The 26,124-nt window shown below is 35.7% G+C and overlaps 1 protein-coding gene across 1 annotated transcript in view; it reads right to left on the bottom strand.

Annotated features, from left to right (window-relative positions):
• Positions 1–25,776, bottom strand: part of LOC140167828 (low-density lipoprotein receptor-related protein 5-like) — a 36,431-nt gene extending 10,655 nt beyond the window's left edge. The window contains exons 1-24 of the mRNA XM_072191120.1: positions 25,615–25,776; positions 23,085–23,214; positions 22,150–22,464; positions 21,529–21,663; positions 20,969–21,098; positions 16,376–16,526; positions 15,559–15,669; positions 14,742–15,011; positions 13,326–13,479; positions 13,094–13,228; positions 11,944–12,061; positions 10,805–10,964; positions 9,531–9,653; positions 8,921–9,172; positions 7,529–7,691; positions 6,542–6,672; positions 5,902–5,975; positions 5,038–5,233; positions 3,949–4,080; positions 1,881–2,066; positions 1,653–1,772; positions 994–1,107; positions 586–699; positions 361–474 (exon numbers count right to left, since the gene is read on the bottom strand). Of these exons, the coding sequence (XP_072047221.1) occupies positions 361–474; positions 586–699; positions 994–1,107; positions 1,653–1,772; positions 1,881–2,066; positions 3,949–4,080; positions 5,038–5,233; positions 5,902–5,975; positions 6,542–6,672; positions 7,529–7,691; positions 8,921–9,172; positions 9,531–9,653; positions 10,805–10,964; positions 11,944–12,061; positions 13,094–13,228; positions 13,326–13,479; positions 14,742–15,011; positions 15,559–15,669; positions 16,376–16,526; positions 20,969–21,098; positions 21,529–21,663; positions 22,150–22,464; positions 23,085–23,214; positions 25,615–25,669 (3,583 nt within the window). The 5' untranslated portion in view covers positions 25,670–25,776. The remainder of the gene's footprint in view (positions 1–360; positions 475–585; positions 700–993; positions 1,108–1,652; positions 1,773–1,880; positions 2,067–3,948; positions 4,081–5,037; positions 5,234–5,901; positions 5,976–6,541; positions 6,673–7,528; positions 7,692–8,920; positions 9,173–9,530; positions 9,654–10,804; positions 10,965–11,943; positions 12,062–13,093; positions 13,229–13,325; positions 13,480–14,741; positions 15,012–15,558; positions 15,670–16,375; positions 16,527–20,968; positions 21,099–21,528; positions 21,664–22,149; positions 22,465–23,084; positions 23,215–25,614) is intronic.
• Between the last annotated feature and the right edge of the window lie 348 nt (positions 25,777–26,124).

The raw sequence follows: 26,124 nt of genomic DNA, 5'->3' as shown, positions 1-26,124 counted from the left end.
CAAACAAAAAGAACAGTTTAACCTACCCAAAGTGTTAGACCAATTACAACTGTAGACAAATGAAAGCAACAAATGCCGGTGTACATTTTTGAATTTTTAATTAAAGAATGTGCTAACAGAGGCATTAAACTTTTAAGACCTTCTGCGTACTAAGCAGACACTCAAACAAATACCACTAACCTATCGGCTTTATTTGATAAACATGGCCAAAAACCAATAGCTAACATAAAATACAACAGACCAGACACTAGAACGTGAGAACAAATATATAATGATACTTTCGTCACGCGATGTGGTCTTTTTTTCTGGTTCACGATGCGCAACTAAATTCCGTACTTTAAAACTAAATATTTAACTTACCGACTCCACATTGTGTCCCCGAGAATCCATCAAGGCAAGAACACTCGTATCGACCAATGCCATCATTACAAGTTGCCCCATTCAAACAAGGATTACTAGCACACTCGTTTATATCTGTGATGAAAGTAAAAACGAACTCGGTTTTATTAAAGTTTATTAATTTGTATAATGTGATTAATTAATTTCAGTAATTAAATTTTATTCACATCTAATTATGTTACCAACCTTGTTCACAGACTGTGCCCGCAAATCCCAGTGCACAGTTACACGTGTAACTATTGCCACCGGATACACACGTCGCTCCATTCATACACGGAGAGCTGGAGCATGGGTTGGAACCTAAAGTAATAAAGGAAAAAATATATTAAATATATGCATTGAGATGCTTTTCGAAATCAGAGGACTCAAAATTGCAAATATACCGACAGACTAAAATGTCGACCCTTTTTAATAGAGTGTCCTTTAACATTTGCAAGTTATCTTGATGATGCTGTCCCCATTCCGTAAAATTTGCGATATAATGCTATAATATCGACCGCCCCTGGCTACGTTACCGTTCAATGAGGAGCTCGTTTTTCAATTCGTGTCTACTATTTACTTTTAAATAAGAAAACAAAAAGTCCTTTACGTTACCAATTTCACAGTTTATCCCAGAAAATCCAACAGAGCAGCTGCACATGTAGCCATTGATTCCGTCTTCGCATGAACCTCCGTTTTGACATGGAAAACTACCACATTCATTGAAATCTAGAAAGCAACCCGTTAAACGTTTTTATATGTTTTGAGGTGGGGAGAAAAGTTCATTGTTGTTGTTATGATTTTAATTTTACATTATTATTAAAGAAACTAATATAATTATTTGATCCTGAACAAAATGGTATCGTACCAAACATTTCTAAAAGGACACAAAAAAGTTGCAAGGAGAGAATCAACTGTTCGAATATTGAAAAATAAAATGTTATTAAAAAATGTTATTAAAACACTTCTTCTTTTTTTTTTTTTTTTTATTTTTCTTTCTTTTTTTTCTCCTTCTCCTTTTTTTTTTTTTTTGGTGAGCATCGCGTCGTAAAGATATTTTTATTTCGTGTCAGATATCATTGAAGACCGAAATTAAAAGACTAGTTTGTGTCTGACGTCCTGTAGTGTCAACCAGACCAAAAATGCTGTACTGCGCAGGTCAGCAACCATTCACGTCACGTCTTTGCCTTGACGTCAGGACAAACTAGTCTTTTTAAATTTGGTCTTCATTTACACCAACATGTATATCTCACAAGTCTGCTCAAGATACTCACTTATATTGCATGTCAACCCTTCCCAGCCAGGTACGCATGCGCAAGTGTAGTAGGTGTAGTAATTTGTACATGTTCCGCCATTCAAACATGGTCCAGGAATACCTGAACACAAATTTATCTCTGAAAAAGAAGAAGAAGAAGAAAATATTATATAGACAATAATATACTGGCACAGAAGAAGCCAGTAGTTTCATGGTCTCTAATTAAAAATTGATAATGTTTCTATACCTGTACATAAAGTGCTGAAGGGGATAGCTAAATCCCATGCACCAAATATTCCACATGTCACGTATTCCACCTCACTTTGGTAGTTACTGTTACATTCTACGGCACATGTAGAGCCTGGTCTTCTATCGCAATCAGATTCTACTCGTCCGTTCGAAAAAGTATCCGGGCATAAAAAGACACCAAAGACTAAATCAAAGAAAACAGAGTAGCAAACATGGAGCCAAAAAGGCAAATTAGCTAGTATACGGTATAAATAAAGCATAAATAAAACCACGTAGAAACGTTAATATACGGTATATAAAATATACACCCAATGGACGAAAGAGATAACAGACCGCGTACAACCAGTCAAAGTCTCAGCATCACCCGATAATGAGGGCCGATTGTTCCATGAAATGCGACAGGCAAGACTGCTACACACTTCCCATCGCGTATTTCTACGGTCTATCAAGTAATTGCGAAGGCACGCAACGCTCTATCGCGTATACGAGAAGGCACGCAACGCTGGCGTGATTGTCAGACACGGCATGATCGAACAATCGGCTTCATGAATAAGTGAGAACTCACAGCATACAATGCACGGGGACTTTGACTGTTACTCTTTCCTCAATGATACGCACAAAGAAAACAGCATAGAAACATCGCACCGCGCGCATCGAAAAATTATAATGTTGAAAGAGGTGCCTTGCACAGATATTTACATCATGTATGAAGTTGCGTAAGATCTAGTTGAACTGGATTCAAATGCGCGTGGGCATACTACGACAACCGCTCGCGTATGACAACCATTGCCCCAGGTATGCTGCCTATGTTATAAAGAATAGGTGACATCGTGATTATAAACATTGGCAACATACGATACCGCCCATGGTTTATCAACTTCACACAACGTATTATAAGCATTGATCCATAATTTGAAAGCAGTGCGCTGTCGTTATTTTCATCATGCAGTTATTGTTAACTACATGTATGCACACAACACAGGGACACTCACAATAGGCAATTGAACCCTACTGGTAGCGCTGTATCGTAGCTATTGGGGATGAACTAGTTAGCATCATATATCAAAAAGTATAAAATCTATTACTTTCTCTCTGTTTCAATTACTTATTCTTTTCCAAATATCTGAATCTTCAATCCGGTACAAGCTTTAATAACGGGGGAACATACATTTTTATTAAAAAGAAATCCAAACTCGCCGTGTTATTCCAATGTACATTTTACTTCACCGGGCAGCCATTTTTTGATCGTATTTTGAAGATTTGCGTCATAAAACCGTCATAGGTACAACTTTAGTACTTTCTGTCAATCAATTATGGCTTATTCTCTACATGTCAATCTTTAAATAATTGGCATAGTCCTTATAATAACGGTACTCCGCCTTGATGAGTAAATGACAGCAAACAGCTGCAAACCAGTGAAAAATATCCCAAAACTCGGTCAGTGGGGCTCTGTTCGTACATGTCAATAGAGTCATTATTGATTGGATTAGTCTTCCGTAGCGGACAATTCGGTCGCTCATTGGATCAATATTATCAGGTGGTAATAAATTTGCATTGGACAATAGATTACTATATAATGGTTTAGTGCTGCATATATCGGTTTAATCTTCAACATGTTCAATAAGCGGGTTTATGGCTGGAAAGGTCACGGTGAATTCGCCGTGGACGTAAGTGCACTATGTATTAAAGGAACACTCTGGCAACCACAACAGTTTGCCTTATATGTAAAACAATTATCAAGCATGAAGCACATGGTTTTATTTAAAACTCATATTGACCCCCAAAACAAATAAAAACAGCCGGCTCTCAACACGTGATATTCAAAATTCCTCTGCCGAAATTGCCTGTGGCAATGACGTCATGGTTATTTATGCTCAATTGTCGCCAGCCTTCATTGTGTTACTGGGACGTCATTTCCACATGCAATTTCGGTCCCCGGGAAATTTGAATCTCACGCGGTGAGAGACGGTTTGTTTGAAATAAAACCACGTGATTTGTGCTTGATAAATATTTATTTAACATATAAGGCATAATCATGTGATTGCCGGAGTGTTCCTTTAACTTACCCGGTGCGGTACAATCGAGATTATTTGCCATCAAAGAAGCACCATCTTGACATGCGCAGGTTCTCCCCGTTGGTGACGTGGCAAGACACAAATCGGAGCAGCCGCCCATATTGGAAGAGCAAGCATTTGTACCTAATTTGAGGAGAAAACATACTAAAATAACAACTTCGTCTTATTATTCATAATGTGGGTAATATTATTCATACCTTGTTTTTAAAAGCATCTTTATTTTAAAGTCACATTCACCGCTTTCATTCCAGAGTGGCGTAAGGTTGGGCACCGCGAATAAACAACTTTTCAAGAAAATTGGGTTTAAAGAAATGCGAATGTAAAATCGCAGTGTGTAAACGAGTCATTCATTATATTTTGTGCTTGATGTGAAATTAAATTGTAGTAAAATAAATAGACTTTATACTCATAACTTTCAAAATATATTAATACATTGGCAAAAAATGACAAATTTAAAACAATAAGGACGTCAGTGTGGAAAACACGTAAAACACATGACCCTAACCTAACACCACCTCGGTCGTCTTGTAATTCCTATGGCGATTCTTTACGTCGGGTTCATTCACCTAACACCACTAGTGAAAGAAACGAAGATGATACGCCAGTATGCCGTGCGATGTTTTTTAATTTTAACGATATTTCTTACTTTGTTTACTATTTATAAAATATGTATACAGAGTGGCGTCAGGTGGATTAGTACAAAACTCGAACCATAATAAATAAATAAACTTATTTTTAATTAATCAGCTATTTATTTATTTATAACATTTGGCGCAAAGCCAGGCAGAACCAATATTGATCGTACAATGAACTGAAGGAATGCCTTTACATTAAAATCAAAACATTACTATAGAATTTTTAATTTTGGCTGCTGAGACTAAAAGAGAACATAATTGAAAACATTATGTACCAAAAATGACCAAGAATCATTTTACCCCGCTAAGGCATGAAGCTAATGACTTTGGGCCGTTTTTGTTCATTTTTTCTGGATGAGCTAAATGACTCTAATAATGAACCGAAATTCGGGTCGATCGGGTCAAATTTTTTTCGTCGCCAAAGTATTAATAACAAAAAGCATACCAATGATAGTAGTAGAAGACTCGTATGAATGAAGGAATCGGATTCCGCCAAAATCTGCTTCACCCACAAAAGATAAGCTGGCTCCAGTTTGCGTTGCATATATCAGGCTATTAACACTCCAATCGGATATGAACATACCTCCCTGGTAAAGTGCGATTCCTACTGGTAGATAACCTCCTGGTAATTGAACAAGTTCCTAAAACAATACAAAATTTCTTATACATATTAGCAACAATATTGCCAAAATCCTCTTTGAAGAAATCGAAAAACTGGGTCTTATGATCTTTTAAAAATCTTTTATATTACAAAGCACTTAATTGTATACTGTATTAAATTTTTGAAGTCAATAATCAAAACACGCAAACGCTTGACCTAATTAATGGTATTAGGCAATAGCAGATCGGGAAACTGAAACTGAGTTATGTTATGTATACCGTGACAAAGACTACAAATGAAAATTGTCTTGTGCTTTCATCAACGGCATCCTCAATTGATTGCCACCTGTCTTGGGGAGTTTTATCCCTCTTATAATCAATACTCGCTCGAGGTTGGGCCGGCAGTGAAAAACACCTCCTCCCGCTGTTGAGCTGCTAATAAAACTAAAACTGTGCTTCAACGTAATTATTATTCGCCCGGGATTGAAGCATATAAACCAGCCGTTGATGGTGTGAATATCGTTGTAAAGTAGCGAAAATGAGGTCAAGAAGGGTACCTCCCCGGGGATACCACGCGATTATTTTGTTATTTTATAATAACGTGATACCTTTCTTGAACTCGTTTTCAGTATTTTATATCACGTGATATTGATGCTCACCCCAGCAACGACAGGAAGGTGCAAATTATAGGAATGGGCTATATGCTTACCTGTCTATTGTTACCGTCTATACCAATTCTCTCTACTGCTCGTCTGAATGGATCACAGTAGTAAATCATGTTAGCTGCAATGAACAATCAAGGAATCAGTTTTAAAACAGTTGAAACGAATAACAATATCCAAGGTGCAATTTGGATTTTAATATAACGATATGAATGGTACTAGTTAATCATGCAATCATATGTAATATGCGGGCCCTAGGTGCGTACTATTAGACTTCCAGGGGAGCTGGACGTTTGGGTCAGGTCAAGGCACTTTTCATAGATTATGAGTTAGTAGTATTTTAGCCGGCTTTTTTTTATTTGTAATTTCATGCATTTTTTCAGTGTTCACAGCAAGGTGGGTCTAGTGTTTGGTTTAATGATAGTGGCAAATATGTTTCTGCTTTTGTCCATTTAGTTGATATTTTCCGTAAATTACTCTGTAGACCGATTCAACTGGCATTGAATTATAATATATGTATAATATATTTCACCCACTTTTGACTCTACCTCATAAGGGCCAAAGTAATGGGGTTATCTGAATGGGTGACTGCATTTGAAACCCACACCCCCATGTGGGAAATAAAGTCATGTCTTCCATAGGGGCCGTATGGATATTTACTGGAACAACCCATTGTGATTTCCTTACTAGTATAATCCAAGGCAATTCCATTAGGAGCTGCCACGTCAGCACCAGATAAAATCGTCCGCCTGTTGCTTCCATCTAAAGAAGAACGCTCTATTTTTGGAGTTAAGCCATAATCGCTCCATACCAGAATTCTGTGAAAAAGTCCCGGAAAAAGTAGATACTTGCAGTTACTATTAATCATATAAAATAATCTTATTGATGATGGAAATATTGATTACATCTAGATATTTCTAGCAGGTACTTTTCGATTTGTTTTAATAATCCCCATCATCAAATGTTCTGTCTTATGGGTACAACATCCTAACACATTTGACATTTTAATGGTATGTATCTTTATCCAAATTAGTATGTGAGACCCATATGGAGAAAAACTACTGGGAATCACAAACTCTGGGAAACCATAGTGGACATATTCGCAGCCTTGCGGCTCGCCACTCACCAGTCAACATTAATAGGTAAATTTTCACGGGAAAATTTTCTGGACACGTGACCAATGCGTATCAATGTGAGTGTAACCTCGAGCCTGATCTCTGACCCCCGGCGGTGACCTCGCTATTCAAGTCTTAGTAATTTTGAATTGGAATAGTATTTTTGACCGCAATTTTGATAGAAATGTGTGCATTGTAAATTTATTGAATATTATGTTATCTTAATTTTTTCACAATATCATCAAAACGTAATTTCAAAAATATCTATCTACGGAAAAAATATTTATCTACGGATACTCTTACCATAACATTATTAACTTGCGACAAGTAACTTATTTTGCCTCAAAGGAAGAATTCTTCCTATTCAAATACATTGGAAGAACACCCGCTGTGCTCGGGGTCACATTCCATAATGCTAATATGTCTGCGCCCATGGGTGTCACGTGTCCAGATAATTTTCCCGTGAAAATTTACCTATTAATTCTGACTGCTCACCCCCTCGATCGCGAGTACTCTCTATGTTTCGGATTTTGTAGGAATGTGTTAATAAATTCCTTACCCATTTCTATGATCCAGAAGAATCCCTCTCGGCTTATCCAGACCCGTTGTTATCAGTGTCTTCTTATATGAACCGTCCAGTCGACTCACTGATATTGTGTCTCTATCAAAATCTGTCCAGAATAACAGTCTAGCAATCGGTTCGATGGCCAGTCCTTCTGGACCTGAAAAATTAAAAAGAGAAGAGTCAATGGGTATATGTTTCAGCCAGATAAGTGATATCCCTGCAAAACTTGGACAATTTGAAGTGCGCCATAGGAATTTCAATTCATCGTGTTGACCACCGCTGCCTCGTCCGCGGAAACTAAACTTATTAGCTTTCGATGTAAAATACAGTTTATAAAACATATCATCATCAGGCCCACTAATGTTAGCCCGGCAAAAGTTCGTTGACCTGTGATGCGGATGTTGTGTCACAGGTCATAAATCGCTTTCTTGGCTCCTCTCTCAAACCATCTACTTTCACGATCTAATATCTTGACGTCTTTGTTGTCAAACATATGATAAGTGCTGTCTAAGTGCGAGTAAACCGCAAAGGCACATGGGCTTCGCTAGAGTTTGATTTGTCTCCCCTATGCACAGGTCGTCCCATCCACTGCCATTATACTAAATTGCGTACACAATGTTGCTTTGTTTGTCCTTTGGTTGTTTGTCCTTAGGATGGACCAGCAAATTGTCGCAAGGTGTTCTGAAGTTTGAATGAGGAAACGACTTATGTAAAACGGGACGAGCCTTCACCCAACAAGGGAGGCGGCCTATGTCACAACTTGGCAGGGGCCTATTGTTCAGCGATCAAGAAGATCCCTCAGAGGTTTGGCTCATCTTGACCTGTGACACAACACCCGCATCACAGGTCAACGAACTTTGCCGCGCTAACATCACTTCGAAGAAATAACCATATCCAAAACAGTATGTAAATGCTATTTATTAAATGGAACAATATCTACCCGGATATATAAACGTTACGTAAACCAATTTACTCAGACAATCGGACTGTCGTCGGCAGGGGCAAAGCCAGGGACAAGGTTGGGAAAAAATCCACTTTTCAGGAGAAATAAAGTAAAAATGTGCCCAAGAAGATCCAAATTATAAAGAAAAAGAAAAAAATACCAATTATTGTATATTTCAAATTAGCCATCAAAACTAAATAAATTCATGCAAAACGTGAAAATACTCATCCACTTTTTGTAAAGCGAATTCACTAAAATCCTGGTCGTCGGTCGTATAAGTTCACACAGCTTCAGATCATAAACGAAATAATTCAGGAGACACTTAATATTCTGTTTCCTTTTTCATATTAATAAATTTTGAGACAACTATTATTCGATAGGCCCATAAGACCGTAATATTATTTATTATCCGAATTTTAAATAAAAAAAGATCTGCTTCTCACTTTGTATTCCATTGTAGGCAGCTAAAAGCACCTCATGCTCACTTCCATCCAGGTTCACCCGGTTGATTGTCTGTTTCGCTATGTCTGACCAGTATACTTTGTTCTGAACCGAATCATAAGTGATAGCGAATGGACCATCTAAATCGCCAATTGGAAGCGCAGTGTACGGGAGATCGGGATTGGTTAAATCCACTTGAAAAATGGTCCGCAGGTAAGAGTCCGTCATCAGGAGGAAGTTGTCGGTTCGTTCATCTATCATGGAGCAAACAAATTGAAATTAAGAGTATATATATTGTGAGTAAGATAACAATGTTCTTGAAAATTGTAATTCAATATGGCTTTTATAAAGACAAGAAATCAACAGAAATTGGATGAATGACCTTTGACCTAGTCTAAGGTCATTGTTTTTAAGGGACGAGAAATGTGGCCAAAATATTGGCGTAGATTCGAATTTTCTACACTTTAAAAATTTGTTTTCAACTGATATAAATACAGTTAAGATGATAAATTTCGTCCAAAATTCATAAAAACCCTTTCACTGCAAACAACTGACATAACACTGACCAATTGCAATGATCCAAAACTAACCAATACAAGGGTTATTACTTACTTGTTCCACAGGTTCTACCATCGAGTCCAAGTTCATATCCGGTGGCGCATGCGCATCCATAGCTACCACTGGAACGAGGTAAGCAAAGGTGGGCACAACCACCATTGTTAGCTCCGCAAACAGCTGGTAAAATATATAAATATATAATTAATAATAAGATTAACATGAATGTTCATCTGTATTGGTAAACTCTTGATCTCAACCTTCGAACTTGCTCTTCGGCTCTGGTTACTACAGTCTTCATCAGCGGAATAACCCTATCTAGATAACAAGTTCTGCAAGACACCAGGACAGGACATTATGCCAATGCAACATTTCCAAAGTGCTAAAGGACGTCACTAATTCGGTGTATAATACATAATTTTTTATTACGGCCACGAGAGGAATCATAAAAATTACATCCGAGACAACATTCTCCCCGGACCATATTGTTTGAACACAGACTTTTCCATTTCACTTCGTCCGGGGTCCAAGTCACCAGACCACCACATTGCCTTTGATACAGTTAAAATCATGGATAGCGAGCGCAGATACTTTGAGAGAGGAGATAAGGAAACCATCTACATCTGGGCCAACTAATCATATCTGAATAAATAACTACAAGTTACCAAAGGTCTATGATTCGATCATTATCAGTCGTCTTAAGGCATTTAAATAAAGGCACTTAATTTAATGCCCACGTGACCAGCGTCTAGGCAGGGTGTCTGGAAAAGTGACCTTTGGCACAGCTGGTGGTCTTCCTGTGTATTTCAATTGGAAACGCGGGATGGATGTTCAAATTTTCTAGCAAAATTTTTTTGCAACTTTGTAGTGTTATTGTAAGAGTTTCCGTCGATAACTTTTTATTTCCGTCGACAAAATCTTTCAAAATTTAGTTCTTGAAAACATACTAAAAAACAGAATTAATTATTTTGCCTATTAAATTTTCAGCAATTTTGGTGATATTTGTCTGAAAAATTCCTATCTCTTAGCATTGTAGCACATCTACTGATCACTTGGTGGTCTTGGTATGGCGGCGCCCATGGGTCACGTGGGCATTAAATTTAGTGCCTTTTATTTAATACCCTATGGTAACTGATTATACGTCACACTTTTAGAAAGCTCTTGCTACTTGGGCCATATCCCTTGCCCTATCAGTACAAAAATGTGTCTTCATACAGAAAGACTGATTAAACAGACAAACAAACACCCAACAACCCCGACATACACACCCCATGCATACACCCTCCCTACACACAAACACACCCTCACAAAAAGAAAAGCAGTTAACTTACCCACACCATCAGGCTGTCTCACTGGATCATACACATCGATGTCATAGAGGTTTGTATCTGAAGGGACGTGTTTAACGAATTCCCCTGTTTCTCTGTTTATTGCGCGAATGCCGCGGTTATCTGGATCGTTTTCACCCCATTCTGTCCACAACAAGTAGTCCTTGTAAATAATAATAATAATAATAATAATAATAATAATAATAATAATAATAATAATAATAATAATAATAATAATAATAATAATAATAATAATACTATTAATAATATTATTAACGTTTGGACAGTATTTATTGTGGGACATTAGAGCACATCAGACATGTCGAATTGCATTCAGAATACGAAGAATGTCCTTCTGATATCAAATAATTTTGATTTTTTTTAAATTTGCAATGTAATACACATTTTATGGCAAATGATTAATAATTGATATTTTTGATATTTAACAGCACTCGAAGAAGTAAACTTTATAAATCTCATGATTTATACTTACAGTGTATGTACGTGGGATGAAAAGCCGACGATCAATGACTTTTGACCTTTCGTATTGAAACACCAAAAACAAATTAGGTCCTTTGGGGGGGAAAATCCATATCTTCAATATGAAAGGTCAACATTTTCAATTGATCGTCGGCTTTTCCTCCCAGCTACAGACACTTTAAGAATATATCATTAGATTTATAAAATTTACTTCGAGGACTGTTATATATAAAAAATGTGAAAAATATCAAATTTTAATAATTTGTCATAAAATTTGTATTATATCGTGAATTTCAAAAATGAAAATTATTTGGTATCAGAAAGAGATTCTTCGTATTCAGAATGCAATTTGATATGTCTGATGTGCTCTCATGTCCCACCAAAAATACTGTCGAAACGCTCAAAACGCTCTTTCCAGATCCCTTAAAGGAAGGTTGCAATACTGCAATAGGTTGATAACATTCTTTGCAAGCATGATTAGAGGTAGAGTTTTCTACTTTATCTGAGTAGTTCTCTTATGTTCTGCTCACCACAACTGTATGGGATGGAATAATTGACCATAACTCCTGCATTGACTGAGGAACCTAAACATCTCATTATTATTTTTTTGAAGTACCCTAGTGTTGGAGACCTGGCCGACATTCAACCCTAGATCAACTTACCCTGTGGATTGCAATGTCGAAAAATTCAGCACCTGGTCGTGTATGAACGGTAGTTCTCCCATTGCCATTAAAATCAACCGAATAAATCGATGCAGTCGCACGGTCTGCATAGAACAATCTAAAAATATATTGATAAGAAAATTAAAAGTAATTAAACAAACCATTTTCTACTATTTCTACTTTCGTGACCGAATCCATTGTGGTTCACATCTACTGCTTGGAACACAGAACTGTTTTAGGCCTAACAGTTGTGTATTCCAACATTTGTGTGCCGTATCCTGAGCAATTTTAGTTGGGAACACAAAATGTAAACTGCCATGGCTAAGCAAAAGTGATTAACCTTTTTGTACTCTAACCTAGTAGAGGTGGCGTTTTGTGCCGTTCACTGAGGCCTATCACTGAAACGATCTGACTCCAAGTTGTGAGTTAAATTGCTCCAGCTAATTGGTTCAAAATATTATTGAAACCTCATGGGTGGTATGCCACCATTTTGGATGATGCTTATACATACTTGCTCATAACATCTAAAGGAGACATATCTCAGGCTAAACATTTTGACCTTTCTTTAGGTGCCAACATATTAACTGGGTCAGAGTGGGTGTGGGCAAAGCTGTCACAAGCCTTAAGGATTTCTAAATATTTCTTAAATACAAATGGTTACGTATATGATCGAAGAAAATAAAGGTCATATATAAATTGTATTTATTTATATTACATTCGGCCGAAGCCAGACAAGTGCTAATAGTGCGCACATGCCACTAAATTAAAGGGATGCCAACCGAATAAGATGGAACATGGGTGTGGGGTGTTCAAGGATTGAACCTGGACCGCAGTGGTAAGAACCGAGTGAGGAGACGTACCTACACTATAAGTAGAGTTGAAGAAAATGATTTTAGTGCGAGTAGGGACGCACCATTAGACTTCAAGGTGGGGGTTAGGAAGTTTTGAAAAAACATTCCCCCACTATATCAGCAAAAGAAAATATACCCAACAACACTAAAAACTTGTCCCCACCTAACTGTTTTTAAAAATCTTACCGAAAAAAAACAACAACTTCGCTGACTTCTGCGGCGAAAAAATTCCTAACCCCCCTTGAAGTCTAATGGTACGTCCCTTAGTGCATGTTGTTTAAGAATTATAACATTCTTACCTATTCAATTCAAAGTCTATGGCGAGTCCGTTAACTGATCCAATGTTCGCCGCTATGACCTGTCTATTGCCGCCATCTAGACCAGCTTTCTCAATCTGCCCGCTGGTGGCGTCAAGTTCTGACCAAAACATCAATCTAGGAAAATGTTAAAAGTCATACTTATAGAAGAAAAGTAGATATTTAAATTATGTTAATTATCTCCCTGAGGATTTTTTTACATGTGTAACTCTACCTCTGTCCAGCATGAATAACAAGGCTCCTTGGACTCAGCACCTGATCCGATATGAGAATTTGTCGATAACGTCCATCATATCGGGAAACACATATGTGTCCGTTAACATAATCAGTCCAGTACAAATTCTGATTCAGCCAGTCTACTGCAAGACCTATAATAAGGGTTGAATAATAAAGAATTATTACGATCACAGAATGATATCAACGATTTCACTAAAAAGCCCAAACATTAACTTATGCAATAAAATGGATTTTTATTTTCAAAAAAAAATATTGTTGGTTTTCAGCAAATAAATTCATCAGGATTATCTTTTAAAATTATATTAAATGTTCTTATACAAATCCAAATTGACCTTTTCGGTTAATCCCATAAGCCTTTGCGAGTACACCTGAGAACTCGTCATTTGACGTCACGCCGATCTGCGCCGATGCACACATCGTTTATTGAACATCGTTACTGCGCATTGCAAGTCAGCCTTGACATACCTCAATGACGTTTCGTGCTGCTATACAGCACTTTCTCAAATCGAATGACCAGCTTTGACCTTTCTCGTTGACTGCTTCCTGTTGGAAGATGGCGTTGTCAATAACGGATCATATATGTGCGGAAAGAGTAGCTACCACAATCTCCGTTGAGTGTATTAGCCTACACCCTCTTTCTTATCCATATTGATTCTTATATGTGTCTCCTTTTTTCTGTTGTACTTCAATGTCTCGTATGTTAATCACAGCTTATCCGTGATTATCCTCAGAAACATGGTCCATGAGAGCCGATTTCTTAGAGGCACTTTCAACTGTTGTGTTTCTTGGGCACTGGTAAATGGTTTATCCAATGCCAAATCAGGTTTAGTTTTATGTTCTCTCATTCTTATGCCGAAAAGTCTGGAAGTAAATGGTGATGAGAATGGACTGTGCAGATATTGATCGGTATGGGTCTTTGTTTTATTTGATCGATCTGTTTGGCAATTTGATATTGAAAGCAACGGAAAACAGAAGACACATTTAAAGCAATCAATATGGATAACAAAGGGGGGGGGGGGCAGGCATTGTGATAACTACCCGGGGATAACTACTTCCTTCCGCACACATCAGGTTTTGACAGCGCCATCTACCAATAGGAAGCTGCCGACGAGAAAGGTCAAAGCTGGTCATTCAATTTGAGAATGTGCTGTATTACAGCACGAAACGTGATTGAGGTATGTCAATATCGCCTTTATTTGGATTTGTTTAAGAACATTTTATATTTCGTTGTTAAAAACATCAATGTATTATTATTATAATAGAAAAAAAATAAAACAAACGAAGACGGGAAACAGTTGTACAGCAAATGTTCGGTACTGGGCGTACCTTCTTCAGGCTTTATTACATATGAATATAATAGAGATGCGTTTGCAATACATGTATGTTTATTTACCTTCTACACTGCCAACACCACCAACAATAGTCAATATTGGTGAAGATGACACCATACGGACCGAATACACTTTGCTTTTTAGATAGTCAGAGTAAAACACCATGCGTCCCCGTACATCAAAGGCTAAAGACACAGCAAGATCTCTATCACGCACGATACATGTTTTATTATTTTCCGGTGTTTCAACAACTTCAATAAAGTTGGCGAAATGACTGCATATGCTATCACTGGAGACAAAGTACACCCTACCAACTGCATACTCGTTGTTTCCTGGTAAACGAAATAATACAGGGTGTCTCTAAAAGAACTGCACCGTCGGTTATTTAAGTATTTTAATGCCACAATAAACAGAACTCAATAGTATTATGTTATGCAGCTACCACATATTATGTAGAAATTTGAAACAAGATTTCTCCACTCTGGAAATATAACAATTCTGGAAATCACACCTCAATTTTTATCCAAGAACGAAGAAGTCAATTTTCAAATTAAAAAAGTGATTGAAAGCTAAATAAAGGTAAGTTCAATTAATTTTTTGACCATCAAATTTCTAGAATTTATGGCCAAATGGACAAAATGTCCACCTCACTTAATGGACAATTGTCCATCTTACCGTAAAAAACTAGAAATTTGATGGTTAAAGATTATGATGGAAAAAATTAGATGTAATTAACGTGTTTAAATAAAAAATTATGCCAACAAAACAGGTTTGAAAAAATTCATTTTAAAAGTATGTATATTAAATATTTAACGCATAAATGTTTCAAGACATTAATATTTTGTAAATACATGTATCGTAACAATAATGTTTACTTACGAACACATGTGCGACCATCAGATTGTAACGTATTTTGATCTTCACATAGGCATTGGTACCCACTGGGTGTATGAATACACAAGTGCTCGCAAGGATTACTTGCACATGACGCTATAGAAATTGTGTAAAAATCAAACAAACAAAATAGTTCAATCTGTGCAAATATGGTAGCGCGCAATCCAAATACGGCAGCCAGCGGGCGCAGTCTTTTCTGACGCACAATACTGCGCTCGCGGAGGCTACTAATATTTACTTTCGAACAATTACGCATTTTGCGGTCAATTGTGAGATATTAATGACCTTGATTTGCGTTCGCGTTTTTACAAATAACTAAATGTAATTGGATTGCACGCATCGCGTTTATTAATGAGGTTATGAATTAAACAATAATAACTGCGCGTATCCATTTTAAGGTCATTATGGGAAATCGGAGGGTTTGTTTTGGGCCCAGGCATTAAATACCGAAATATACCGAAGCCCAACACAAACCCTGACGATTTCACGCAATGATCGTAAACAAATGTTGAAAAAGTTATTATTGTCATTCAAAACAAACCCCTCCGATTTCCCGCAATGACCTCAAAACAGATAGCGCGCAGTTGGTATTGTTTAATTGGATCAAATACATCGCGTATATTTATGACGTTATGAATACTTTTTAAATACACGCACGGTTTGGCTATGGTATTTAATGCCTGGGCCCAAAACAAACCCTCCGATTTCCCACAATGATCTTAAAATGGATAGCGCGCAGTTATTATTGTTTAACTATACTAGACTATAGTATGTATGTATGTATGTATGTATGTCTACTTACAAGGCGTATCCCCTGTTGGCAGTTGGTTTGGACCGTATAACGTAAGACCAAACGGTTCTGTTGGTAGATTCAACGTGTGGATCGCACTTCCGTCATTTTTGTTGATGGCATGTATCTTTTTATTTTTCCAGTCACTGATAAACACGGTGTTCTGGTATAATATAGGCAAGAACATAGAGAAGAAGAGAAGGAAAAAGAAGAAAATTAGTTATAAAATATTTGCCAATTTGTTTCAAACCGAAGGCAACGAAGTGTCATTTCCATTGAATCGTGATTCAGCTTTAAGGATTATTTCAAATAGATTTGAGCGGGGGTGATTCTAGGGGTGATTTTTAGGGAGGATTTTCAGAGCATTATAAAATGGTTTAATCGGTTGAATCATGGTCATATAAGTATGCCAATTCGACACACCCGACTACCCTGACCACCTTTCACATATCTATAATTTAGATTTTTTTTAAAGTCATGGGGGGGGGGGGCACGCTTTTTAAAATCCCCATATATCGGCTCTGCGTAAATATTGACCACTCCCTAATACCAAACTGAATATTTTATTTAGTTATTTATTTACATTTTAATTTTCCTTAAATGATTCCATTTGCTTTCAAAACAAAGTTTTATTTATTTGTACATAAACCTTCAAAATATTTGTGTACAGTGTGACGACTTCATTCCATTTTAAAGAAGTTTCGCAACGACATTCTGGAAAAACCCATACTATATATATACGACGAAATCGATTCAAACAGTGATATATTGGACAATGGGACATCTTAGTTATTGTCATCGTTGTTTCATTTGCGTGTAATATCAAACCCAGGTGCAAAATTAAAGACTATGCAGGGACTTTTCTATATTTGCCCCGATTCTATTTATAACAATCAGACTGCTTTCTACAAAGAAACTAAATATACACTAATTTTATCGCAAGGAATATTAATTGATTTTGTGAACTGAACTGGTAACACAAGTCAATGTTCCCAGGGTTAACTTTATTACCTGTTATTTTAGCATGCTCACTCAATCTAATAATTTAAAGACACACTAACTACCACGGTTTATTACCTTTATTAAGTCAGCATTCATGAAAGTATAATTTATGAGTAGATCGGTTACATACATCCATGAAGCACTCGCTTCAGAAAGATTTCTTATCCCCCCCAATATGTGAACTCTTTGCGGTTGCTTTTAACTATAATCTCCATAAGGTACAGACTTGACATTTAATATGGAATATTTTTCGTATCATTTAGACCGCATGGGCTAAATATTAATTGGGGATGTGTCGGGGGATGGTGCAAAATAATTGTTGGATAGAAATTGTGCCTTCCATATGTTTACATTATGGTGCTCATAATGTAGCGAATTTGCCTAAAATGGCGGATTTAGGTAAGCTGAATTTGAGCTTTGTGGGGGGACACAATTTCAGACTTTATGCAACATGGTTCTGTTATTATTAAATTTATATGGGTTTGACGTGATATTTCTTAAACTTCGTTAGTCTACTGTAGTAGACCAGTTTAATTTATCATTCCCTAAATTAATCTCTCTGATCTGACCATGGAAAACTCATCATTCCTGTTCTGATTCAACAGCTCAGATATCCAGTCTACTGTAGTAGACCAGTTTAATTTATCATTCCCTAAATTAATCTCTCTGATCTGACCATGGAAAACTCATCATTCCTGTTCTGATTCAACAGCTCAGATATCCATGAGAATTCTCTGGGCAGGGCAGTCACTGGAGATGTGATGTGTTTCGTCATAGATTTTAAATGGTTTCATGCATGGAAACGTATGAATTGTTTATCAAAAAAAAAAAAAAAAGGAATGCAGCGCAGTCTAAAACTTCGTCAGCAACTGGCATTCATCACAGCTGAAAACACTTACAATGCACCAAGTTTTTGAACAGAGGAGTAGCTTAAAATGGGGCTCTTAAAAGCTGTACACACTAAGAAAGTTTGAATGCCCCCCTGGGGTCAAATAATGTAAACCTATGGTACAAGAACAATTGTTTGGATTCATAGTTGCCCAATGAACTCACACTGTTTTATTTGTGTACAGTAAATTTATAACATTTGGCCACAGGGGACCATTCAAACTTTTGAGTGCGTACCACTTTTAAGAACCATATTTTTTAAAGCTCCTCCAATTTTCAAAACTGGTAAATCACAGGTGCATTTCAGTTCTGATGAACACTTATTGGTATTTTGGTTTAGTAAAATCGCCTCAAACCTCAACGAATTTGATAAAATCAGAATAATGTTGCTCAAATTCAGAAATTTTACCCCCACAAAAAGCAAATTCAGTCGCCTTAAATCCGCCTAAATCCGCCTTAAAGACTAATACACTACATTATGAGCGCCAGAATGTAAACTAATGGAAAGCACATTTTCTGTCAAACAATTATTTTACATCATCTCCCGACACACCCCAATTAATATTTAGCCCGTGCCGTTTATGCAGACCTCTACCAGACCAGTCTTGGAATTTTGCAAAAAAGTATTCTATATTAAATGTCAAGTCTGTAATCACTAATTATTGAATTAATTAATTAATTAATAATTAATTTAACAAAATAATAAATTAGAAGGATTGAGAACAATAGAAACACATTATAATTATACAAAACAATCACAGTCAAACACCCGCCCATCCCGACTCCTGTTTACAGAGCGAGTACACCCCCACCCTTAGAGAGGACCACCTTTGTAATCGCTCCCTCGACTTGAATGGTGCTACAAACACAACCGGGAACCTAGCACACCCAGTACACACCTCAGGCGCACCCCCCCACCCACACACACATAAGTTCTGCCTTCAATAAATGGTACTGAATGGTAATAACAATAATAATGGTAAATTTTGTTGTCATCTGAACCTTTAGTTGAGCTAATTTTAGTGTTTGAAAAAATAAAAAATATTTATTAATAATTCATTTCGAAACAGAGAAGTATAAAGATGATATATGAGTACCTGGCACATCGAAACTATTGCGCAATCATTTCCACTCGATATATGTGACCCGGCAGCACAAACGAGCCGTAAATTCCCTAAATTGTATTCTGAGTTATGGTGTAAAATGTGTACGAAGGTCGTATTCATCGGTCACGTAAGCTGCCGCGACATCTGTCTTATTTGGATAGTCACAACACCAATCAATAATCCTATTATTGAAGTGGATAATAAGCTTCTACCTTAGATGGCTATAGAACTTTTAATAGCTCTAGTCTTTGTTTGCTTTTGCTAAATCCTTTTCAAGTGGTGGGTTATTTGTATAGGTATGCATAACCAACAATTAACAATGACTTGGGGATTATTTGAAATGACCGCCAATTATGACTGTTTGATATTTATTGCCAGCAATGTGGAAAAAGAGACACACATAGAAACCAAAAAAGCTATAATTTTGTTGAAGGAGCAAAGTTTAACTAACCATAACTCCGCTTCTGGATATCGTTTGAAGTCAAATGATATACCATTTTTAAGTGTATGATGTTTATTTTTTAAACACGAAATAAAACAAAATTGACCGGGGGAGGAATTTACGGCTCATTCGCCGTGGACGGTCACATATTGTTTAATAAATCCAATTGATAATATTGAGATGGAAAAAGTTGAAAAGATATTTATTATTATAGGTATCTGGTATATCAAAATAATATTGCGAAACCATGTTTTACCGATTATTGTGTAAATAGATCCAGGAGTAATATTTAGTATGACTATGAGTACCTGGTATATTGAAACTACGTATATGTGACCCGTTACAGCGAAAGGTACCTTATGTCAGCTGCTACATGTGTCTTATTTTCCACAATGTTGGCAGTAAATATGAAACAATCTAAAGTGGCGGCCAATTCAAATCATCCCCAAGTCAACGAGGTTCAGGAATGCCCTCTCATTGTGAATGGGTGGCTAATACATACCTAGATCAAATACAATGCTTTTGTTACCCACCACATGAATAGGGTTTAGCCAACTTAGTGAACAAAGACTGGAGCTGTATAACAAACAGTTCTATAGACATATGTACCAGCTTATTATTCTCTTCAACAATAGGATTATTGATTGGTTAAAGATGTGTTTGGCACTAGCAAATGAGATATATGTACCACCCGACTTAAAGTACCTTTTGCTGTAACGGGTCACATATTTTCCCGATATGAATATATTTGTTGGTTTGTCAATATATTACCTCTATAACATGGAAAAATTATTTCGTAAACTTTGTTGAGAACTTGAACATTTCTTCCACTTTCTAAATGCAGCTTTTACAAGTGTGGTGGGGTTGATGGATTACTTTAATTTTTAGGAAAATATATATTATTTTTTCTTAATTAATTAAGGGCAACCATGAAGCCTTATAGGATATTATCAATCTCTAACAAACTAGTTGAAATAAAAAAAAAAAATAAATAAAAAAATCAAGAAACAAACAAAGAGAGACAGGATTTAAGTAAAGCAGCCGGGTAAAGCAGCAACTTACGAGGGTATTCCCTACGACATTGTCCACCAATCAAGCATGACATTTATATATTTTGTTAAAACCTTTTCATATAATTATTCATTGCACAATTATAATGGGACTTACCTGAAATATGGCCAAGTCGTAATAGAATCCATTGGCTGCACTTGTAGTAGCAACAGTTCTGCGACTGCCTCCGTCCAAATCACAGGTTTCCAGACGGCTTCCACTTGTGTCGCTTTCTACCCAATACACTCTGCGACGAAAAAAAATATTTATTTATTTATTTATTTATTTATTTATTTATTTATTTATTTATTTATTTATTTATTTATTATTTATCATTTATTTATTTATTTATTTATTTATTTATTTATTTATTTATTTATTTATTTATTTATTTATTTATTTATTTATTCATTTATTTATTTATTTATTTATTCATTCATTCATTCATTTATTTATTTATTCATTTATTTATTTATTTATGTATTTTAAATTATTTTATTTTATTTTATTTTATTTTATTTTATTTTGCAGGTTTTTTAGTTTTCATTTCTTTATTTATTTTTACTTAATGTATTTTTTTCTGACATCCGTATGTCCGCCTACCTCTGTTGTTAATATATACTTATAGTTTGTTAGCATAGATCCGTTTTCTTTTGCATTTGATAAATTTGTAATACCTTTGTGCTCCATAGTCTACAGTTATACCATTGGGCTGGTAGACCCCTGTGTTTATCAATACAATACGATTTTCCCCAGAAAGAGACGCTCGTTCTATCTTAGGCGATCTACCCCAGTCAGTCCAGAATATGTAGCTGAAATAAAGGTAAAATAATTCAGAATATAATTTACAGATACAATTACCATACCAGGTAACATTACAAAACATATAAAGATGTTTTTTATTTTGTGTTGTGTGGCTGTTAAATCCATATTATATATAAATCTGATTATTGCTACTTTCCTAAAGTAAATTACGCTGTTGCTATTATACATGCATGTAGTATATTGTGAGTAATTTTTGCAGTTTTGCGTTTGTTCTGTTTGGTTCGATTTTTCTTTTGTTACATCAGTGCGCTTCAAACGTATTAATCAGCTTTTTTCGTAGATACTTCCGCTAACAAAATTCAGATTTATAACAGGAGTAACAATATAATTAAATCATATGAAACGGCTGTCAATGCGTTTGGACTCTGGGTCTGTTAAATCCGGACCAGAGCAACATGAATTACAAATAATTCACGCTATTGTTAAAGTGACAGGACAAATCATACCTTTTTAGACCTTGAATTAAAACCTACCCTGCTAATGGATGCACAGCGAGGCCATGGGGTTTGTCCAATCCAGTGTCAACCAAGACCTTATACTTATCATGCTGATAATCAGTCATGAATATCCAATCATATGTCGAGTCGGTATAATACAGGTTCTTTGCTAACCAATCAACGGCTATGTCCTGGACTACGTCAGAAGTGCCAGAAAATATAGTCTCTGCGTGAATATCGAAGTATCCTTTGTAAAGCGCGTTGATAGATTGGTCTGTCCAGAAAACAAATTTATCTGAATAATCGTTAGTCAGTGATGTCCAGTTTCGAGGTTCATCATAGCTGTAATGCCTGTTGTGATAGAGCGATAATAGAAATAAATGAAAACCTTCATGAAAGTACATGACCATAATTACAGGCTTGACATTTAGTATGGAATCATTGTATTTACAAAGAATAATCATGTATATTGTGGCATTTTATACATTGTGTGTAACGTTGAGTAATCGGATAGCAACGTTTGCGCAGTATTTTTGTGGGACATCAGAGCACATCAGACACATCAAATTGCATTCAGAATCTGAGGAATGTTCTTCTGATATCAACTTTTAATTCGCGATAGAATAAACATTTTATGGCATAAAATAAAAAAAATGATATTTTTAACATTGTTAAAACAGTCCTCAAAGTATACTCTAATGATAAAGTGTATGTAGCTGGGAGATAAAACCGTCCATCATTTGACAAATTTGACCTTTCGTATCGAAGATATGCGGTTTTTTTTTCAAAAAAAGACTTACAAATTCACTGATATATATCAAAAATTTAAAAAAATATCATTTGAGAGATTTGTATTATAGCGCGAATTAAAAAAAAAATAATTATTTGATATGAGAAGGACATTCCTCGTATTTAAATGCAATGTGTGTCTGGTGTGCTTTCCGATATCTTAAGTTGAGGTTTGAACATACCATGACGTTGTGCTGGTTGGGTTATCAGCGGGGATACTTGATATCCGAGGTATTCCAGTGGAAGGGTCGCGCTCAGTAAACAACACTAGAACACTTTCTTGAATGATAGAACCTCCACCAATCGGTTGTCCTATTAAAGTAAGAACAAAAAAAAAGAATTTGTGGCAATTCATAGACGTGCGTACACCTGAATATAAATTAGACCAAAGCTTGAATAAACATATGTTATTCAGGTGTCTACTGGAAAAGCTCCTGATTATCTTTATTCTAGATTCAGTTTACCCATTCAATTCATAGTGATAGTATTAGTCTAAAGGAATTATTATAATTCACTTCCTGTTCCTCATTCCAAGAGCAACTCTAATTTTAGAGTGGCCAATCTTTGGAATAACTCCCCAGCAAACACAAAAACGTTGTGAACAGGTTATTATTTGGGTTTTGGTCCAGATAAAAACGTGTTAATAACCAAAAAGGCCATGAAGACGTTTAAAACCTTTTGTATGAAATACACTACAACAAAGTTTTTGAAATGTTTTCAACATGTTATTGTAAAATATCTTTTGCAAACATTTTTGCCAAATATTTTGTCAACACTTAAATAACATTATGTTAGAATATTTACAGTAGGTTATCAAAATGTTTTTAATGTTATGAAAACACTTTATACCCTTTATATGCCCCTTATATAACCCGACATTTATTTTTTTCTGGCTACCTTTTCTAACCTTTTGTGGATGATGTCGAAAACGTTTTGTGTTTGCCTGGTCAATTGACATTAATACACGTCCCAACCTTGATCCAATGTCTATTTGCCAATTAAAATATTATATTAAGGGTGATTGATCATTATGTAATCATATTTGTAATTGTATATTAACCAATTTCATTACGTACTGTAAATGTTATTTCATTTTTAATACACTTTTGTTTATATTCGTAAGTTATACTCTGTAACAGGACCTCTAGAATAGCAGTAAATAAATAAATAAAACATTGGATCATGATTCTATTCAATCCCAAGACACCTGTTTGTGGTTTCTGACCAAATGAACCTTATATTTGGCCATTTTAGCCTAAAACATTCGTGAAACTGACCGACAACATAATATTTACGATTATTTCATACCCGATAGCTTTCGTTGAGATTGCCAGAGAATACATTTTCTCGATTTCCATATGTAGTCCCTTATCATCAATCTTTGAAAATCTACACTGGTATCTCTCCTACATGTGCTGGATCCGTGGTGCGTTTTATTCACATGTATATATATATGTCTTTTATACTTTTACTTTGTGCAATATATTTTTCCATCTTTTATCTAACTTTGTTATTTGATATTGTAACCAGTGTATGAAGCCAAATAAATAAATAAATAAATAATAATATATTTTGTTAAATAGCTGTTTTTAATATAGATAGACATTTATAAAGCGTACTGCAAGGACGTATAAAAACGTAAATATAATAAGGAAAATTAAAATAACCAACATGATTAATACAAAATAACAACGCAGTAAAGATGCATCTGAACCCAGTAACACAAAAACGTTTTTAAAACGTTTTAAATAAGTTATATTGTGGGTTTTGGTTTAGGTAAAAACGTTTTAATAACATTAAAATGTCGGGTTATATAAAGGTCATGAAATCGTTTTAAAACGTTTTGTATGAAAACACACTACAACAATATTTTTAAAATGTTTTCGAAATGTCATTGTAAACTATTTTTGCAAACATTTTTGGTTAAATAAAATGTCAACACATAAATAACATTATGTTAAAATATTTGCACCCAGCAAACACAGAAATGTTCTTAAAATGTTTTTACAAAATATAACATTCTGTTAAGAATGATTTTTTTTTAAATCAAATGAAGTTTTCAAAAATATTTTTGGAATGTTATTAAAACGTTTTTATACCCTTTATATTTGTGTTTGTTGTGCAGTAAATTACCAACAAATGTTTTTTAATGTTATGAAAACGTTTCATACCATTAATGTACCCTTTATATAACCCGACATTTAAACGTTTTCTGACAACCTTTTATAACCTTTTGCGAATGATGTCGAAAACGTTTTGTGTTTGCTGGGAAGCTGCAGTTTGAAAGGCTCAATCTCCGGTCACAGCTCTGGTTGGAGGTTTTAGGGTACGTTTCAGCGATTGTGATAAATCGATGCGTGGATTTTAAGTGAAGGACAATACGCCCAATTGCGCACATTTGGGCAAATGGCCCTTAAAAAGCACCAACGTAGGCAAATTTGGATCCTAATTGGTTTTTTTGTGAAAAATTTGTAAATACCTTTGCAAAAACAGGAAAAAGTAGGAAGAGAAAGTCAGCAAAACTCAGCATCAGAAATTCTGCGTAGCTTTGTCCCCGTAGAAATAATTTTGAAGACCCCCTTGGGCTCTGGTCTTTGGAATATCGAATATGAAGATCCTTTTTCATTAAATCATGTCGGTCCTCGAAACTACAATGCAACCATAATAAACGTTTTACTACTGAATTTGTCCAAGAAATCATCGTTTACTTACCGTATGCACAGAGGCCTAATGTAATCGCTCCAAAGACGAACACTATGTAAGACATCGTTTTTTATTCTTGTTCCATGTGTAAGCAAAGCGATACAAATTGAATATTAAATTGGCTAAAAATCCAAATAATAACTCTGAATTGCAGACAAATAAACTTGTGAAGTTCTGTTACTGTCCTTATATCGCGGCGCCATGCATGAGTTGCTAAATTTCGAAAACTGCGAGGGAGTCTGTGGGGGATTCCCCTGAATTTGGTGCATGAAGCGTCACAAATTTAGCCTCGGTTCGAGGCGTTAAGGCTCTGGGATAGTAGTACCTTTTTTATCACCATTTGGTCACCATTCTATTTAGAACATGGGGAAAATACAGACTTGATATTTCGACATGTTAATAGCAATTAAGTTACTTCCTCAAGCAATGGAATTCGACCTATTGTGTTTATTTTGTCTCTACACAATAAGCGCATTTCTTGATTCACAGCTTCATCCCCCTAGTTTTCTCAACAAAAAA

The sequence above is a fragment of the Amphiura filiformis genome, chromosome 13, assembly GCF_039555335.1.
Source record: "Amphiura filiformis chromosome 13, Afil_fr2py, whole genome shotgun sequence".
Classification (NCBI taxonomy): domain Eukaryota; kingdom Metazoa; phylum Echinodermata; class Ophiuroidea; order Amphilepidida; family Amphiuridae; genus Amphiura; species Amphiura filiformis.
The sequence above is the reverse complement of the archived record's forward strand: the minus strand, read 5'-3'. Positions and strand labels throughout refer to the sequence as shown.